We start from the raw sequence: 21,465 nt of genomic DNA on the forward strand, positions 1-21,465 counted from the left end.
AATACAGTTCTATGTTCTACCTTTTTGTAAAAGTCATCAAATATCATAGAGTTCTATTCTCTTTCTGGAGAATCAGAATAGGTGATGGGTCTGTTCTGATGTTACGGCACTGTTTATGTATACAGATGATATAGAAGCACCACAATGTTTTGTCATTTTATGAACTTCATTACCCTCACTACGAAACAGCTAGTAAATCTTTCTATGAAAAAAAGGAGTTAAATTTCGAATGTACAAATATACCGAATGCAGTAAGATTATGTCTGAATGTAAAGACATTCGATGCAGGTTTTCAGGAAAAACTGTTGTTAATTAATGCAGAATTGACAATCTTTTTTTAATTGACAGTTACTGTCGAGTAAACTAATTGCCGCCACTTGTGATAAATTTATCAGACATCTACTGTAAGGGAAAAACATTCGCAGTATGTTCTCTATAACTGAAATGAATAGACAAACATTTAAGTCAAGTCAGCTTTTTACATAGACAGCACTTACCTAAACTGAAGGATCTTCAGGCTCCGTCGTGTCTTCAGATTCATTGTCGCTTGTTTCAGCTAGGTGTATCATCACAGATTCCACTATGGTGTCTCTTAAACCCTGGTTCAAGAAATCAGTTTCTTGCAATGCTTCTGCGTGTTTTACTCACCTCTCCCAGTCTTGCTGAGTAACATTGTCAAGAGCTTTGTGTGTTAGCTTCTCGACATTAACAAGATTGAAAGTAGTATTTCTTTTTGCTACTTCTCACTTTACTTGGGCCCATATCAATTGAATGGGATTATACTGGCTGTGATGTGGTGGTAGACGTACCACTTGGTGTCCCATTTCATTTGCCAGTTGATCTAATTTGTAAGTCTTTTTGGCACCTGCGATTTCTTCCTTAGACAGGAGTTCAGCCTTCATTTCATCAACTGAAAATGACACATTCTTTCACTTTAACCACTCCATGCTATCTGCCTTGCACCAATTTGAACGTGGCAGCTTTTCTATCTGAATGGAGTGGTAGTTTGTATTATCCATCACGATAATTGACCCTTCTTACAGTGCAGACAACAGTCGAATAAACCAATTTTTAATAACTTCTCTATTCATTTCTGAATGGTAATTGGATTGGCAAGAACTTTTTCCAACAGGAGGAACAAGTTTGGCCTCTGGTATGAAGCCTGTGGTTAATGAACCAGCGTGGGTGATGATTAATTGGCCACCTATACCAGTAGGCACTTTCAAACTGTCGTTTACTTTCGAGTTGCGCCATATATACTAACTGGCTTGGTTCTGTGAAACCCAAGTTTCATCCAAGTACACTACAGGCCTGGTGTCTTCAGCGCGCAAGAAGTGCAGTGTATGCATGAACTTTGCTCTCACTGCTGCAATGTCTCTGCGTTCCATTAAGAAATTCCGTCCATCATTACACTTCTTGAATCGGAAACCAAGGGAATGGAGAAGACGAAGAACGGAGGTCATTGAGCCCAAGTAATTAATTTTTTCACAGAGCTCAGCCTGTATTTTTTTTTACCCATTGGCTACTCTCCTCTGCCGTAGTATCCAACTACAGTTCTACGCACGAGCTCTTTGTTAAAATCGTCAAAGTCGGTTGATTTCCGTTCACATTCGTGTCCCTTTCTTGGAGAATTGAAACACTCATTCACGTCTGGAGATTCTGCCAATGACACAGATTTGCTAATACGGCCTACATTTCACTTGGAGACATCACATGCTTTAGCAGTAAGTTTATGAATTTGTGCAAAATTTAAGTTATTCCTTGCTTCTTCATTGTTAGCCAGATCAGTAAAAAACTTGAGTACATTCAATATGATAATTTTCGATTGCTTACGAATGTCTTTCCGCCCTTTACGCACACCGACCAGAGGAGTACTACAAGTAGGCCACTGCTCCTGCATTGTCGTTCACCACCAAACACATGTCAAAGCACCTTTCTAAAGACAGTAAGACACTGAGATCGGATGAGAACACTCGATATAGCACGGTAACACTGAGCTTTCAGCTGCTCTGACCTACCACACCTTTAACAGTACCTACATGGCGACAAAGCCAAGAGGCGAGCAAATCACAGCACGCAGCTCCAGTTGGCGGCAGGCAGCGGTCGTGACCTTGAGGGCTCTACTTTCGTGCCAGCCACTATAGCCAACGTGCTGTCAGCCGCAGCTGTGCTCTAGTAATGAAGTGCATCTGCAGACTGCTCTGACACCACTAGGAGAGTACTTCTCACTAACAACCTGGCCGGCTGTGATAATAGCAGTTTTCAACATTTTAAAAAGAGCTAAAATTTTGACAGTATTTGCTTGATTGTAGTCTTTTTCATGCAAAAAATTGCGGATCAAGTTTCCACATCTGAGACTGGACCATTCCCTCATCAGTTGTGATAGAAAACCATTTTAATGATATAATTTGATCTTTTATGTAACCTATATGCTATAGAGTAGGTTTATCTGTGTGTGTTTGCTTCTTAATTCACTCCATCCCTAGTTTACAATAAACTTCACTGGCCAAAAAATTAATAACCCCCATGAGACAACACCCCCCCCCCCCCCCAGCCATGGTAATGACCCCACTTTGATGAGAAAGAGAGCCCACAAGTTTTTTTTTCAGGTATGCTGTATCCAACTGAAGCAACTCTTATAAAGATACGTGATTGTAGGGATGTTGATTGCTATGATACACCTGCTGTTCCAATTAAAATCGGGTGACATAGTGAGCCAGTTGAGTACCTAAGTGTTCGCCAAAAGAGTTAAGTATGCATGCTGCTCTGTGGGCACCACCATTGTCATCTTGGGATACAATATATCCATGGCATACTCATCATGGTGATATAGAAGAAATAACGACACTTGTTCGCTGAGAATGTTGAAATAAACTTCATGGTTCATGTTCATGATAACGTGAACAAGTGGGCGCAGGTTGTGCTATGAAAAACAGCCCCTCAGTGTCTCAGAACCACCTTCAGCCCAATCTACATCCTCCTCACATTGTGGATTAAATTCATTGGGTTGACTGTGCACTTGATGCTGGGAAGGAACTGTTAATTCCAAAAGCTAGGTTAATGTCATCACTTTAGTTTTAATGTCAGCAGTGTAAACATTTCATCTCATAAAATTAAATACTGGCCAGCAATTCTTCTCATGTTTACCATTTCAATATAGTAAAGAATAGAGTTTTGTAATCGTGGTGTAGCTGGAGGGTGGATACTTATGTTATCACTTACTAATTTACACTACCGTGCAGAATCAGGATACACCTTTCTCTTTGGCATGCTGTGCTTGCGGTGCTGTTGGTATCTGACACATGACATTATGTCTGATCACTAAATTCTGATTAAATGACTGTACAACATTTTCAAAAGAAAACTTTGGAGCTAGAAAGCTTGCCAATGGTCACTATTACCTGTGAGACACAAATAATGGCTTTATGAACACTTATTTTCAACCCTGAATTTCTGTCTCAAGATCTAGATCAAAATATTGAAGTTGGTTTTTCTGAATCCTTGCAGATTCTGCTGATAATACCAAAATCTTGTACATTTAAAGAAATAAGAGTGATTGTTACTCAGTATTTTAAGTTTATAGGATTATGTTATTGTCTTCTGGTATTACTAATCTCTGAGCAAATCTACTAGCCAAGTTGTGCTGCTTTTAGTAGAGTGAAACATTTTCAATATGAAACTTCGGCTATATTCCTGTTCTTACCAATAAAAGCTTGCTTCCTCTGCATGGAAAGAAACTGAACTTTTTTCCCCAAGTAGTGCAAAACACACACACACACACACACACACACACACACACACACACACACACACACACACACCAGTTTGTAACTTTGTTTTTCCCCATAACTGTTCTTATTTTGCACTCAGCCTAAGAGGTAGTAGTTTTCACAGTGGTACTCAGCATCTCTCCAAGGATGCCTTATTACTTAAAGTTTCTTTGAGAATAATAACTTAGCCTGGAAAATAAATTGTTTACTAAGCAGTAACACACTTGGCCAATTGTTCTCGTGTGAAACATGCTACAATGGAAACATCTGGTGGGAAAGGGACGGATCTTAGTATATCAAAGTTTTCATTCATTTTGTAAGAAACCCACAAAGATATACCAGGTGCCCAGATATAGAGGAAACTAACAGACTTTGGAAATAATTCCACATTATTAAGACTTTTGTCTGCCTACCTTCCTACCTCAAGTTCATGTAAGGAAGTCACTGATTCATCCTCTCATCCATCTTTTTCCATGTGGTTTATCAATCTGCTGCATGCATGTTTGTGTAGTTCTTAATGTTCATATTTTACTCTCAAGAGTAAATTGCACTTGTGTTTTCACTCTGTGTTCCTACCTAAAAAACAGAGTACTATTGCATGTTGTCGCTTATAACTGTCGAGTTTCCTATGATTACAAGGAAACATGATGGCTGGATCATACTTATCTGTTAGGAGATGAAATTCTTAGAACAGCCAGTAGACACACTTCAAAAGCAGGAACAACTATCCTAACTTTCAACAGGAAGGAAAGAGGGATAGGTTGGTTGAGGTTAGAAAGGCAAGGCAGTTCACTCAGGCTCCAGGCTGAGGGGGGTCCATTTGTGAAGATGGGGGGTGGCAGGTCCTTTGTCTTCCATTGTCCTTGCAATCTAGAGTACAAGTGACTTACTCCTGCTTTCTAACCTCTCTCAGCCTATCTCATTTTCCTCCATGAAGAAGAAGCTAACAGATCTGAAAGCTAGGATAGTTGTTTTTGCTTTATACGCATCTATCAGCAGTCCTTAGACACTCACCTCCTAAAAGTATGTACTAGCCAGCCATTCCATCTCTTAGTCATGTTATAGCTTTCTCACATGAATTTTCCTTTTGATGCAGTATTTTGTGATTGTTAAATTAGGACATATGCTTAATATCCTGCAGATTGATTCTGTATCTGCACTCGTAATGTTACACCATTCCCATTAAACATTTGTAGAGGTTGTAAAAGATGCTCTGTTGACAAAGTTTTTGTAGGGATGTTTGTCTGAAAATGAACTGTTTCCATGTTATAAGAAGACAAAATCAAGCCACATTGTTAACTCTTATGAAAATATTAATGATTTGTAAGCAAATAATGAAATAGTGAAGGAACACCAACTCACCATGTAGTTGAGGTGTTCAGTAGGTACATCAACAGGACTGAAAATGTTGCTAATTTTTTGGACAGTGTCCTCCTTCAAAGCTAACTATTACAAAGTGCATGTGAATGTGCCCACAACACATGCTCCCCCCCTCCCTCCCCCCCCCCCCCCCCCCACACACACACACACACGTATGCCTTACATAGATAAATTGTCTTGACTGACAACATTGTAGTACTGTGGATTGACTTGGGTGAGGGGTTTAAGGGTTTTATCAGGTGGAGTGAGTGGGGTGTGAAAGGAAGTGAGGAGGGTTGGAGGGTGGCACTGGTCAGCCCCTCTGGCACAGGCAGAGGAGCTGTATGTAGCACACAGTGATGTCGAAGAGTGGACTGGTAAGGGGAGACAGAACAGAGGAAAAGACTGCAGATACGAAGGCATGAACGTAGAGTGAATGAAGGGAAGGTGGTGGGGGATTCTTTACAAGAATTCTCTTGCATTCAGTTATCACTTGCCATTCAGTCATTAATGTAGATGGTTCAGTACCACAGTTTGTAAGCTTGTATATGTGTGGTCAGAATATACCAACATGTTTTTAATTTATAGTTAAACGCAACGTAATTGGAGAGAAGCTTGACAACTGTATTGGCAGTGTTTTCCATGTCATGAGATGCCAGCACATACAGATTTTTGCTGCAGTACAGCAGTGACCAAGAGAACAAGGACATTCATAGTCAACAGATCACTTGGTGCTCCAAGGACTCTACACAGTGTCACCTTTGAAGTGGATGTATTTCATTGACTTGAATAGGACCTGAATATAAATACAGGAACCATTGCACACAATATGATTGTGCCTCACTGTACTGTGTAAAATGTTCTACATGAACAGCAAGTCCATACTTATACCACCAGAATGTAGTGGCTATGGACTCAACAGGTTTTGCATCACATGGGAAATTATGTTCTAGATTGTTACACAATTGTATGGATTTCCTCAGTCTGCAAAGCAAATTCCATTCACTATGATGTAACTGGATAGATAAAAAAAAAATTACTCACCAAGCAGTGGCAGGAGAAAACATACATAAAAAAGAATTTTACTTATGCAAGCTTTCGGAGCAGTGGCTCCTTTTTCTGGGAGAAGGGTTGAAGGGGAAGGAAGAGGGATGAAGGAAAAGAAAGGAGAGGTTTAGGAAAAGGGGTAGAATTAGGAAAAGTTACCCAGAATCCTGGGTCAGAGGAGACTTCCAGTCATTTTCCTTCACCCCTCTTCTTTCCCCTTCAACTTTTCTGCCGGGATAAGGAGCTAATGACTCCGAAACCTTGCATAAGTAAAACCTTTTTTTATGTGTGTGCTCTCCTACCCCCACTTGGTGTGTAGATTTCTTTATCTATCCAATTACATTATATTCTCAAAAATTGATTATTTTCATTGTTAAATTCCATTCACTAATTTAGCAAATTTTTCTTTGTGAGAGATCTATTTTCAACAGCGGAAACAGCCACATTTGGAATGAAGTTAAACCTGATTCCACTCATTTCTGTGGCTTCTGACACCAATCTATGGACATATATAATTGATGACAGTTCGATATGGGCATACATTCCTCCACCTCACCAACAGGTTTAGAGGCACTTGCTTTTTTACTAGAAGAACGTTGAAAAAGGTAGAGGTATAGCTGAAAATATGCAAAGAAACATGGGCTCAGCTCCTTAGTACACTATATGAACATTATATTCGGGAAATTATGGAGAGCTTGAGGTGGACCATGTGCTTGCTCACTAATGTTACTCAATATGAACCTTTTGATTTTCTCTTGTGGATCTTCCTGTGGTTTTGTTTATGTGACTGCTGTGTGGTCAAACGAAGAGCTAATTCCACAGGTTATGGTTGTGATTGGAGTGATCCACTTCATACCAAGCATTTTGATTATGCCAGGGTGTATATGCTCTGAGGCAACTGGGAAATCTGGGAAAAAAACATGAATTTTTTCACCTGGCAGGAAACCAGGAAAACCCCCAGAATTTTTTAGAATTCTGAAAATCTTTCGTTGTTTTAGTCTACAGTGTCAAAGCCTTTAGGACAAAAACAATGCATTTCTTCATAACAGTAAAGTGCTGCCGATAAGCATGATGTGACAGTTGTTTACATTAAGTTTGTTTTAGCAGTTGCCAGCAGGCTCATTGGCATGCACAGTTGAGTTGCGTATGGGCAGTACCTGTTCCCACTTCCAGCTACTTGAAGTGCGTCTGTTAGCTTTATCAGCAGTAGTGACAAGCAGCCAAATGCTATCCTGCAAATTTATTTATTTATTTATTTTTGGTGCGCCCAAGCTGCCAGATTCATGTATGTGCTGAGCAGTCTGGGTTGTAGTGGGGAGGGAGTCCGTCTCCACATGAGCCACGTTTACGTTTAGTGATTTTAGTGTTTCCTCCTCATTTGCAGCTCTCACATCAAACGAAAACAAAACAGATTTCTGTGGCTGAGGGTTGTCAAGTGAATTAAAATAAATTCTTGTAATTATGAAAGGCTGAAATATATTATTAGTTTCAGTTTTCTGATTTTATTTTATTTCCATGTTTTGCCAGGGATTTCTGGGGTTTTTCCTAGTTTTCTCCCAGATGAAAAAATTCCTGGGTTTTTCCCAGATTTCTCAGTTGTCTCAGAGCATATACACCCTGAGTCAAGCATTAATCGCCTTGCAGAACAATGAAGTTATTTTTGTCAGTTTGCTAAATAAATGTGATTTTTGTCAACCTTTTCCACAAAGATAGTCAGTTTATTAGAAACAAAGTGTTTCATTCAACACTATTGGGTAGTTTCACTTTTCACTGAATTTCATGTGCACATTTTCATCTTCTGGCATGTATGGCATTATGCCACAATAAAGAACCAAGCATGAGATAATGCAGTACTGGTACTCCAAGAAAATTTGTATCCCAGAAATCGCACTGAAAAGCTTGAAATCAATTTGGGCCTACTTCATTGTGAATCTGGACATATGAACGTGCACTTTAAGCTGAAGTATGCTTTTTAGTATGGTTTACGAAATTCTGAAGCTCTAGCATCCTATGATGATATATTTCCTTTATGACATCATGTAAGATCTCTGAATACTGTATATACAAGGTTTTTCGAAATGAATATATGGGTTTTAAGGCTTTATAGCACATATTACATTCACCTTACAGTTATAAATAACACACCAAATGAAAGAGAAACAAAAACGGTTTTTCTTACAATTGTTCAGTGTGAACACTGATCACACATCGAGTCGATAGGCGAGTTGTTCTGAAACCTTGTGCAGTGTATCAGGAATAACTGTTGCAATAAACTGTTTCTAAAGACGGAAGATCAGCTGGTATCAGAGGCACATACACATGATCACATCAGATCATGTGTGAACATGGAAGTCATGCATAAAATGCTGTGTCAACTGGCCCCTTACGCCCAATCCACCAGTCGGATACAACGTTGTTTAACCAGTTGTGTACTGAGCTATGCCAGTGAGGCGGTTCACCATCTTGCTCCGAAATAAAGATGTGTTGTTCAGCTTCTCCCTGTTGAGACACGGGCCATAGCTGTAGCACATCAAGATAAGAAACATAAGTTACAATTGATTCATCGAAAAATAAAGGCCCATAAAGTCTCCCGGGGATATTTCTTAGGGCTAAGCTTGAAAGACTCGCACTCGTTTAACACTTTTTTTAGTCACTTTTTGTCACTCCCTACTCTTCCCAGTGCGCACAGGTATACAAACAAAACTGTTTGAGTTGTTCTTTCATTTGGTGTATTATTTACAATTGTAAATTGAACATAATAAATGCTACAACACCTTAAAACCAGTATGTTCATTTTTAAACAGCCTTTATATGGGCTTCCTATGTCATAGTAACTGCCCACGTGCAGTAACGCCTGTTTTCTGCTGCTCTCTGGCAGCTCCTGAAATGAACGTATTTCTAACAGGTTGTGGGAAAATATTCTGAATTGTGCTTCGAAAAGCGTTACCCTCAAAATAAATTTCCTTTTATGCAAGATGAATTATGTTACGTGTGAGAATGTTGGATGAATCTCTTAAATCACAGAGCATTTGACTCTCATTTAAAACTCAACAAATTGAGGACCAGCCACTTACAAGAATTTCCTGCTCAGAAGATAGGAAGAAGTGTATTTTCACCTGGGAAAAGTTATTTTTAACCAAGAAATCTGGGACTTTTTTTCCTTGCGTGCATATACACCTTATATGTGCATCAAAACTTAATGTGTGGATACAGTTTGTACGACAAATATGGTGATTGTCATGTAGAGAAATTTTTGACATGTACTGCCAAAGGAACATCGCTTGCAGTGCAAGAGTTAAGAACATAGAAGATTTTATTGTTACTTTTTATGGAGAAAATGCATGTTTCTGGGTATATGTACTGATATGTATAGTTTCATCTAGTGACCCTTGTCTACATCCTCTTGTGAGATTGTTGGTATCCTGTGTATCCTCCGTAAACAATTGTACAGTGGCATTGTGGAGGGTACATTGTACGTATATTAGCCCCTTCCTTTCCATTTCTTGTTTTCGCAAAGACAAAGGAAAAAATGGCTGTTGGTGTGCCTCCATATGTACTATCATTATCTTATTTTCATGATCCTTGCACGAGATATACTGTTGTATCTCTCCCCAAGTGTTGAGGAGGATCGATTAGTAGCCTCTATAGGGGGCAGGGCATGGACATTGAGATGTGAGTCAGCAGACGCTGGCAGGAGGTGTGACTGATATCGGCAAACTCTGGTTTCTTGCCCACATTAAATCAGCAGGCACCATAGTCAGGAAACCTGTTCACATACTCTACATGAAGCGCTCCTTTACACACCATTACATATTGTGTTGGTAACCTCACTGTGGACTTTTATTCTAGGGCATTTGATATGTTGCTTATAACAGGCTTGATCTCCATTGTAGAATTGTTGACTTCGAACTCCCTGGGTGAAACCATGCATCACCAACACCCAGCTTATACTGTTTGTGAAAGTGTTCCACACCTGTTCACTTTATTCCGAGCACCGCGTAATGTAACTGACCTATCTTGTGTGTAAAGAACAACTTGTGTTTGTATCTATCTTGATATAAAATATACAATGAAACTAGCAATGCCATTTCAGTTCACTGAGCATCTGTGACAAGCTTCCGTAAGGGATATATGAATCTGGCAGGTCTTTACTGAATTCGCTGGACATCTGGTGCAAGACAAACTTGTCAAGGACACTAAACATTGGGACAGTTCTCCAGAGTAAATCACACTAGTCTTCAATGTGATTTACTGAAGAAGGTTGCTAAAGTTGTCTAGCATCTAATGGGAAAACCCTCCACATCTCTCATTCATGCTACTGCTTTCACAAGTTCATTAAATTTCATATTGTTACTACTTAGATATTCAAACACTATGAGAGGCTCCAAAAGTTTGGCACCAATGCTATAATTATAAACTATAGATTCTTTTTTGTGTTTGTGGGTATTACCTAGCATTTACCAGTCAAGAGGGAGCTGCCAGTCTGTACACTTAGAAGAAATATTGCCCAATTCTTTCTATGTTTTCTTAAATTACCCATTAGCCCAGTGGACCCACATTTGGGTGGATGACAGTTCAGACCACCGTTTGACCATCCAAATTAGGTTTTCTGTGGTTTCCTTAAATTACTCCAAGCAAATGCTGGAATGGTTCCTTTGAAAAGGCAGTCGATTTCCTTCCACTTTCTTTCATAATCCAAGCTTGTGCTCCATCTCTAATGACCTTGCTGTCAGCGGGATGTCAAACTCTAATCTTCCTTCCTTTCTTCATTAAACCATCCAAAAATGACAGAATTTTGTAGACATCTGCATCCTCTAGGAGTAACCTGAGAGTGTTGTTAATCCTACACGATAAATCACTTATATTTATTGAAAATATTTGTATCCTGTTAAGCTTCATTGGGTCACACCCAGTTTTTTTTGTGTGTGTGATCAGAGTTCTGGCACATTGTTTAGTTAGTATTAGCAATTATTTTTCAATGCTGGGTGTGGTTATTTTGATATCACCCATTTATGAGTTTATGTAGCTGTAAAAAGTTGCTTCAGTGCTAGCATCACAAGCATGATGGCAGGATCTACATGCATTAACACAATTTTTCATGCCCAGCAGCGCAGAAGTGGTTGGAAGATTTCAGACTCAACTTTGTATATGTTTTCATGTTTGGCCTACTACTTACCTGTGCCTTGTCATCAGCACTCTGAGATTTGAATTTAAACATTTAGTTTCATACTGATTGTATTTTTCTCATAATGCTGAATTGAGAGTGCTATCTCCTTCATTGCCGCTTGTGCACATATTTGCTTTACTTTTTCATGTTTTCTGTTGTCATCCTCCAAATGAAGCCATTGCTTAACATAATTATAAAATTATGTCTTAAAAATATCTCTCTCTCTCTCTTTTAGCAATTATTTTTCAATGCTGGGCGTGGTTATTTTGCTCCTTCCCCTCTCTCTATCAGAATCCTCCTCCCCACTCTCCAACTCTCCCTTTCTCTATCCATCTCCTGCTCCCCCAATGTTTGTCAATCTCACCCACCTCCTGCCTCTGTCTGTCATCTCTTCCTTCTCTCATTCAGTTTATATCTTCCTACCAGATCTCTCTGTCTATGTGCTCCTCCACCACTTTGTGTCCATCTCTTCCCTCCCCCCCCCCCTTTTTCTGTTTGCCCACTACCACTGTCTCTGTCCAATTTTTCCTCCCCTTTTCTCTTTGACCATCTCCTCCTCCCCCACTCTCCGTCCATTTCCTTCTACCCCCCTCTTTCCATCACCTCCTCCTACCTCTTCTCTTTGCTCAGCAGTTCCCATCAGCGGACATAGCCCCTGGAACACTTTCTGATGCTACCTGCTCAACACTCCTGTTGTGCAGGGCAGCCCTTCTCACCTGCAAACCTATGAGAGCTGTAATCAAGGCACTATAAGAAGATCCCTGACAGTTGCAAAATGGGCTGGACACAGAAGCTCCATGCGCCTGCGACAACTAGTCACATTATGCAATTTTCTAAACATCTATACGGCAATGGCTCTGTGTCGCTGGAGCTCTATAGACAACTACTGCATTTGCTGCAGCCATTTGCGTTTCATAGTTGAAAGCTAACAACAGGGCTGCCAGCTATCAGGGATCAACTTAGGCCAACTTCACTATCAGTAGGCCTTACCCCAACAGTACTTACTGAAAGATAGTATGTGTGCCAAATTTGGTTAAAGTCAATTCAGTGGTTTAGAGAGATATGTGGAAAACATACTGTATTTGATGCCAGTTTTCCACATATGTTTATTGATTTAAAGTTTTGCTTTTATGTTTCGTGCTGTAATTTTCACCATATTTTACTTTTTCTTCAAATTTTATATTTCAGTCGTCCATCTTCAGCAGACCATCAGCCATTGTTAATCACCATTTCTTCTGGTTTACTTTTTTGTCATTATAGATAATGACAAAAAATAATAGTGATGTGTATTATTAATCAAGACTTTGTATTGATTACAGTACACCAAAGTTAATGGGCTATCCACTAAGCACTTTTGTATCCAAGAGGCCACATATGTTGAGTTTTGAAGCACGTGAAATAGCATGCCATGCAATAGAGACATACAGAGATCGTCTTCATGCTGGCGATTATGAGAATTTAAAAGTAAGTACTTTTTGCAGGTAATTAGGTCTTGGACACACACTAGGTAATTGCTAGAATACATATTCAAAGTGGTTGCCTGAGCAGATGTGTCCACATAAATGATAGAATGATTTTCAGTTCTTTGTATGCCTAAATCCCAGCCTTGTGCCCTGTTTGTGGGGTGGCTGTTTTTTTTTTTTTTTTTTTTTTTTTTTTTTTTTTTTTTTTTTTGAAAAAGTGGAAAAATATGCTGTGTCTCTGTTCCACAATAATCTGTTTTTATCCTACCTATGTACGAAAAGTATGGTAATTGGAGGAAAGGGGAGAAAATGCTGCATGAAAATAGGCAGAGACGAAATAGAGCAAGTGAATAACTTCAATTACTTGGGAATTGTAATAATGGATGATATGTATTGCTCAACAGAAATTAGAAAAAGAATTGCAATGACAAAAGAATGATTCAAGAGGAAACAGAAATTAATTTATGAACCACTAAACAAAGATCTGAGGAAAAGACTGGCGTTGCACTGTTCAGCGTGGAGACCTGGACATTGAGGAAGGAAGGTGAAAGAAGATTGGAGGTGCTAGAGATTTGGATATGGAGAAGAATGGAAAAAGTGAAATGGAAAGACCGAGTAAGGTATGAAGAATTATTAAGAAGAGTTGGAGAAGAAAGAAACATGCTGAAAGTCATCAGAGAGAGAAAACGGAACTGGATTGGACATTGTTTGAGGAGGGACTGTTTATTGAAGGAAGGAATAGAAGGAATGGTGGAGGGGAAAAGGGGAAGAGCAAAAAGAAGATATCAAATGCTGGACAATATCAAAGGGGACAAATATTCAGAAATGAAAAGACTAGCTATGGACAGACAAAAGTGGAAGAGGCTTAACCCATGACAAGACCTGCCGTAAGACAGAATAACATACTACTACTACTACTACTACTACTGCTATTACTGTGTACTTCCTTTAACTATGCTGAGTTGCTTCTTGGCTCAGAACAGGCAAAACCATATCATCTCCTAAAGACCACACGTAACAATAATTTTTCCTGTGCAAATAAAAGTTTTTAGTTTAAATGCTGGTAGTGATTTGGGGGCTGTTTGGAGCAACTCACTATCATAACATCAATATGTTCTCTTTCACTTTAATTCCATAATAGAATGCAAGAAATAGTTACAAATTTCTGAAACTTTGTATAACTATGCCTTGAACTCATTTCCGTTTGTGTAGCAAACTCTCCTCCCTGTAAGCACTTTGCGTCTCTCTCTCTCTCTCTCTCTCTCTCTCTCTCTCATTGCATTCAAATAAAGAATAATTCTTACTAAAAGTTGAACTTGGTTAAACATTAGTACCAGCCAGGACAAACCGTCAGAACTTTTTAAGTACAAACATTTTAATTCTTTATGTTGCTGTTTTTATGATTTGCATTTGATTTTAAGGTAGAGTTTATCTCTGCTTCTTTGGTTGGTGATGTTGCTCAACACATGGAGTCTGACTTCATTGATGGCCACATTATATTCTACACCATATTTCTTGAGGATGTTGAAGGAATTAATTATTTTATCTCTTTCAAAGAAAGGTTATCTAATTCCTTGAACTAAAGAAACAGAACCAGTGCAGTATTGTAAGAAAAATTATGAAATTACAAATCTACAAATAGAGTAGAACTTCTTATCTATTAGGGTATTTACTGAGAAACGAAGGTGGCCATATTCAAGTTTTAGTGCAGCATATAATCTTAATTTGTTGCAACATTCAGGTAATTACCCAATCTTTCACTACACCAATAATTTACAAATGTGCTACCCTCCTTCTTCCCTGCCGCACTTCATATTATTGCTTTCGTTCAGTGTGACAGTTGCATTCTGTCCACAGCGGCTGGAGATAGCGGTCATGTGTGCGTGAGGTGTGCCTGCTTGTGTGAATGTGTTTTGTGTTTTCATTTCTGAAAAAGGCTTTGGCCAAAAGCTCATTGTGTAAGTCTTTTTGTTGTGCCTGTCTGCAACTCAACATGTCATCTTTACAGTGATTATCAATCTATACTTTTCGTGACTTCTATAAATTAATCATTTCTTAGCCCCATTTGCTTGCATGCGTGGCTCACATAGCAGGAAGGTAGTATTCTGTAGGACATCCAAATAATTTTAGAAATTATATTGTCTGCCTGGAGTGTTATTAAATGTGTTTATTCACAATTGTGATTTTGGCCTATTATGCATTTCTGGCATAATGTGATTCTGGCTGGTACTAATAGGAAGCTGAAGTTCAGCTTTTAGGAAGAATGATTTTTTTAAATCCTAGATCCCGATTTTGATTCCAGTAAAAGCTGTATAAAAATCGCTGTCTGTGGTGGCTGAAACTTCCAGCATGAGTAGTCACCTCTCATCTGCCAATGACCTTGTCAAAGAGGGCGAACAGTGGTTCATGGCTCTTACCACTGGGGTGAGAAATTGCCCCTAAATGGTGAAAGACTCAGCAGTGATCAGTGGTATGAGAATGAACAAGGCACTGGAAACTACTGCTTAAAAACAGGTAATATCCACAGGACATGTGGCCTGTGACTGAAAAAGTGTCATGATGATCTCTCCACTTGCAAAGGATTCTGGGTTAGTTTCCCAAGGGGAAGGGAACCGGAAGAAAAAGGTGGAGTAACAAACAAAGCACTAAAATTCTGCTAGTCAAATTCTACAAGTTGGAAAGTGGAATATCAGAAGTCTGAATGTGGTAGGGAAGGTAGAAAATCTGGAAATGGAAATGCAAAGGCTCAATCTAGAAATTGTGGGAGTCAGTGAAGTGAAATGCAAGGAAGTTCAGGATTTGTGCTCAGACAAATATAGGGTAATATCAACAGCAGCATAAAAAGGTATAATGGGAGTAGGATTTGTTATGAATAGGAAGGTAGGGCAGAGTGTTTGAACAATTCAGTGATAAGATTATTCTCATCACAACTGACTGCAAAACAATGCCAACAACATCAATACACACTGATGTTGCAACAGAGGAGGTTCTCCACACTGTGGTAAACACTGAAAAGAAGAAAGGAATGGATGTGTTAAAAGATGATGGAATAACTTCTGTGATACAAGAGGTTACTGTCGAGGGTAAAAACTGTTGGGGGAAGACAGAAATTGAAATATATTCAACAAATAATTGAGGACATTGGGTGTAAATGCCACGCTGAGATGAAAAGGGGGACAGGAGAAGAAGTCATGGCGGGCAGCGTCAAAGCATTCAGAGGACAGATGATCCAAAAATTAAGAAATGGCATCCTCAGGCGACAGCTATGACAGCGTCTTTAAGAATACATTTTGTTCTCAACTGTAAAAATGTCATGTACTTATGATTAGAGACTGGATTATGCACATCATAAAAACCTTAAAATATGCATGAAAAATGCTTAAAAAATGCATGAAAAGTGTTGTAATATCCAAGATCAAATAATTAAAAAACATGATAGTTACTGCATGCATTATATCTCAAGGTCGAAGCTGTGCATATCAGGTATGAGGAAGAACACTGGCCATGTGAAAAATCAGTACATTTAGAATGCTGATATCATTTTGTGAATACTTTCTGGTAGAGGTTAGGAAGGGGGCCTTTCTGGGATTATTTTCTCAGAAGTTGCAAAATGGGGACACATACCGTATTTCAAGAATAGTTCCTTGTTTGCTGCTGTTGTGATGCGAGTGAGTCGTAGCGAAACAGTCAGTATGTACAGGACCAACTTCAAGGTATATTGCACACAGAGCGGCATGTTCAAAAAGTCTATAGTATTTTATTTAAAAAATAACATACAATCATGAATTTTTTTGATCACTATTAACTTTTAATTAATACTATTGGAGCAAAGCATTTTTACAAGTTGTTTTACATTTTTCTACTATTGTAAATATAAACGACCAAGTGCCGTTCCAAATGTTCGGTAGTAAGACTATGTCTTTGATCATTCGAAACATTTTTGTAAGCAGAAAAAGGCTGTTCAACATCAACTGAAGTAAATGGGCAGTATTTGAATTTGGATGCTATGTTGGCACTTATTGTTTCTGGTAAAAGTTCACTCATCCCATTAATAAAACTATCAATTTGGCACAAGGGTTCAAAGCCGGGGTTATTTAAAATATTTTCAAACTGTTTTTTAAGTTTTCTTGCGAATACTTTCGTCAATGAGGATCTCACTAGAATAATTTTATCCTTAACTGAATAGATACATTCAACACCAAATCTTGAGTTTCGAGCTTTCTAATACTTGCCAGTATATGGGAAAAATGAGTGCTAATCACAGCAACGTCTTTTTTTAATACCTGAGTGATTGAAAGCTTCCTTGAACTGGCAAATTGCCAAAGCCTCTGCACTATCAAAGTTGTTTACTACCCCTCTAATGGCTTCGAAATGTTCATTGTGTAACAACACTGCTTTGACCCATGTACTCCAGTGAGTTACCACTGGTTCGGGAGGTAAAGGCATATTTAGTAGTTTTTCTTTGTAGGTCTTTTGACTCGAGCAGGAACATTTTGAAACACTTTCTTTGTGGATGAAATTAATTTGTTTACATTCACTTCTGTACTCTATGAGCAAATCACATCACATGCATCAAATAGGGATAAAATACTTGGAGGGCTTTTTCTGTTTTGATCATATTGGGAGCAGCATCTGAAATAAACACAAACACCCTTTCATCTGCAGAAGATTCTGGAAATATTTTTCTAGTACCCTCATTCGCAAATCTGGTGATCGTAGAATGATTTACTTTTTCAAGTTCTTTGCAGACCGCTAAATAGGAAGAAGAAGGCTCTTCTTTTAAAGCACCAACAATTAAAGTTGCAATGTAATGGCCACAAGTGTCTGTACCTTTGTCAACTGAAATACAGATAATGCTGTCCTCGAGTTCATTGCATATTTCTTCTAGAACATTTACGTAAATTGTTGGTATTTAATTTTTACACAATGTTGATCCACCTGGTATATTTTCATTTAAGCAATATTTGCAGGAAGCCTTTGAGGACAGGATTTGTAAGTTTGTGAAGACGAATATTGCTTGCAATGAATGCTTCACATAGATCCATGTTAAATTGACTTTTTTGGTTACCTTTGGACAAATCCCTGCTACTGCAACTTGCTGTTGTCAGAAGTTGTTGCTGTGGACCTTTCTTCTGCATCCCTGCGATATGAAGATTTGTCTCGACATGCTGGTCTATTTGAAACCTTTTTTTGTACGAAACATTTTTCTCACAAACTCAACAATATAAAACAATTCTGTCTTATGTAAATGTTCCAGGATTGTCAGCTATCCACGAAACGATGTTTCTTTTTTCGAGCAGCATGGCGCACAACATGTTACACACTACACGTCATAAACACATTCAAACTGTGTACAAGTAAACAGAAAGCTAAACTGAAACAATGGAGATGTGACTAAAAGCTTGCGTAGTTTAATTTAATTGTTGCCGATGTGTATGGTATGACAGTGGAGGGGATTAACTGGGAGCGTGGGCAGAGGAGCATTGACTATGTCTGCCTGTTCTTGTTCCTCTTCTGTAATGTTTTCACTAGGCAGTGGCTTCTCAGTTAGCAATTGCACGCAGTTCTAGGTCGCTGTCAATCTTTGAGACATCAAGACTAGATCAAGCTAGGGATCGTCAGTAGTTAGGACAATTTTGCAGTGGCCTCTCGGTTAGCAATTGCAAGCATTCTAGGTCATGGTCAATCAGTGAGAAATCAAAACTAGATCGAGCTAGAGAGCGCCCATTTAATTTTTTATAATATTGTAAACATAGAGTGAAAATAGGCATTGTCACTAGTTTTTAGTTGAAATAAGCAATAACTGGTGAAAAGGAGCAGAATATACAAATGCATATAATCAGGTGTCAACTTATGAAATATGTAAACGTGGTTGACATGAGGACAATGCCCTCTTAAAAGGATGACATGCATTGTGCATTTCATAGGGAAGAAAGAAGAGATAATTTTGTGAAAAAAAGGTAATAGTAATTTTATTTTCACCAAATATGTTTGGGAACAGAATGTGTTCATAATGTTTAACTGATCTTTAAGCACTAATGTTGTTACATGTCGGTTGAGTCTGGCTTAACAGACCAAAATCATGCTAGTGAATAAAACATTTAATAACAGTCCAGGCATAAAGTGTTGCCTTTCTAAATATTGTTGGACTGTGGGCACAAGAAAACAGAAAATAATTACATTCAAATACGGTGACAAATTTATTTTGGCAATTAAATTGGTTTTGCTCTTTAAAATGATTTTCATATGCAAAAATCAGTTTGTAAAAGCTTAAATCATTTTTCATTAACATCAGTAGCTCAGAATAAAACTTTTTCTGATTGAGTGTTCTTAAACATTTCCATGGCATTTTTATGTTGAAATACATCTGACAAATGCCCCAAGTGCAGTGAAGTCCACATTTAGATAAATAAAGATACATATCTTTTACTCGGTGGCATTGTTGAGTATGAATGTTCTCATTAGAATCATTGAACAGCAATATTAAACACACATCTGGTTTATACAAGAGCTCAATAACAACTATCACAGCTGTCCTGTAGCAGTTCTATTTGAGAATCTGTGTGATCAATCATAAGTCAAAATACATTTTGACTGTCACTGTTCTTTGCTGAATACCAGTTTATAACATAATTGCATATATGTTTAAAAGGAGTCCGTTGCAGAATGCCTGTTCTTTTAATTTGTGAATATTACTCAGAGTTGTTTGATTGAACTGGGTTTGCAAGAAGACGACAATATGAATAACATTTAAAATTAAAAATAACTACTTTTCCCCTAAAAAATTTTAAAAATATGTACTTATTCAAGTCATCCATTTGAATTTTGTGCAGAAAGGTTTTTTCTGACATTGAAATCTCCCTGTGAGGTATATTTATAAGGTAATTACTGATTTAATGTGGCTAAATTAATTAATTAGTTATGCATGCCTTTTACTTGTGTTCGATTCCCTGTACTGATGTAATTTGATAGTCTGTGTTGTCTGCATTAGAACAATAACTGTGATACAATGTAATCAGAATGATGCAATATGGCCTGTGCAGTTCACCGTGTATCAGTTGTAATGGAAATGGTTGAAGAGTAAATAAAAAATTATGCAGACAAGTTATCCAAAAAAATCTGTAGGCTCAGACTTATGTTGCACCTGTTATAAGATGATGTAATGGTGGAACCACAGCCATGGCACAAAATCAGAATGCCAATTTCTATAATAGGAGATTAAAAGTCTCAATAATATAAGATATTGAGGCGTGAAGGACCATTCATGTGCCCAGTGACACCAAAAGGATGAAATAAAGGAAAAATGTGAGAAGAAGATGTAAATCATGGACAATTTCTCTTCTACAAATGCAGCTCTGATCAATGTCATTTGGAAGCAAACATTATAACAGCCTGTTTTTTTTTTTTTTTTTTTTTTTAATAGAAAGTGTTGATGTTGATTCTGGTGTCTTTCCAACCAAGCACTGAAAGAGCTAGCACCTATACCTCTCTTCATTGCAGGAAAAGATGCCATCACAGTCGTAAACTTCAGTGATTACCTCACAGAGGGATTCTGCCATCTTTTCAACAGATCCTCTTACAAACCTCTTCTTCAGTGATCCCTTTCCAGTCATACTTCATTAATACTGAAAGAACTACCACCTGCACCTCTCTTCATTGCATAAAATGCTGTCATCACTGTCATTCTGAATTTCAACAATTACCTCTGCCAGCTTTTGAACAAATCCTCTTACAAACCCCTTTTATAGTGACCCCATTCTAGAAGTCCAGCAATATAACTTCCAATCCCTCATCAGATCCCTAGCCTCTTCACAAAGATTTTTCCTGGATTGTTCCTCATTCCTTCAACTTTCTGGGCTTCCATTTTTCTACGTGCTTCTCAAGACCTGTAAACTAAGCTACCCAGGATATTCCTTTGTGACTAGTTACTTTGCCCCCTCTAAAAGAACCTCACTTCAGTCTATTGCCTGCAACCTACCCTCACATATTATAGAGACAAACATCTTTTTATCTTTTTCCACTTGCTCTCTGCATTTTCTGTGTTTGTACCATGTGGAACTCATATTCCCACTGGGAATCCTTTGTGTCTGTGGCGTAGTTTAGCAGATTCTGACCCCACTAGTTCTTTCATAATAGTCTCGGTAATATCGTCTCCAGTAACTGTCTTCTTTAAATGTACCCTCTGCAAACAAAGCTGCGACACTATTGAGAGCACTTGAATGGCACTTACCTAACCAACTTCTTCATGGGCCATTTAAAGAATCCTTTCTGGTCATCCAAAATCAGTCATAGCATGCCTAGTTCTGATTCTCTGATGACATTGTTACAGTATAATAAATAAGGAGTCATATTGTGTAATACTTCAGGCTTTCCCGGCGATCTAATGACATCTTGGGTTGTCGAGTGTTCTGCCGGATATCAGCGTCGTGTTCTGCCGGATATCAGCATCGTACTTGCACGATATTTTGGTAGTGTAACTCGTTACCTTTATCAGGTGCGACCTGAGACTACTACTCGAATGGACCTGGTCCAGTATTTATGCCTGTGGCCTTCCCCCTCCACCAGACGCTCTCTCTGCGGTCCGCGCCCGCTCAATGCGGTCTTTTGGAGCATTGCCATTCCCTTTTCCGTCCGCTGCAGTCCTGGGTGTTCTCTTTGC

At 38.5% G+C, this 21,465-nt stretch overlaps 1 protein-coding gene across 7 annotated transcripts in view; it reads left to right on the forward strand.

Moving 5' to 3' along the window:
- LOC126484369 (methyltransferase-like protein 25B) overlaps nucleotides 1-21,465 on the forward strand; it is a 96,797-nt gene that overhangs the window by 38,977 nt on the left and 36,355 nt on the right. For all 7 annotated transcript variants that reach the window (XM_050107843.1, XM_050107840.1, XM_050107847.1 and 4 more), the window contains one exon: nucleotides 12,663-12,807. In XM_050107843.1, the coding sequence (XP_049963800.1) occupies nucleotides 12,663-12,807 (145 nt within the window). The remainder of the gene's footprint in view (nucleotides 1-12,662; nucleotides 12,808-21,465) is intronic.

The sequence above is a fragment of the Schistocerca serialis genome, chromosome 6 (assembly GCF_023864345.2).
Source record: "Schistocerca serialis cubense isolate TAMUIC-IGC-003099 chromosome 6, iqSchSeri2.2, whole genome shotgun sequence".
NCBI classification, from domain to species: domain Eukaryota; kingdom Metazoa; phylum Arthropoda; class Insecta; order Orthoptera; family Acrididae; genus Schistocerca; species Schistocerca serialis.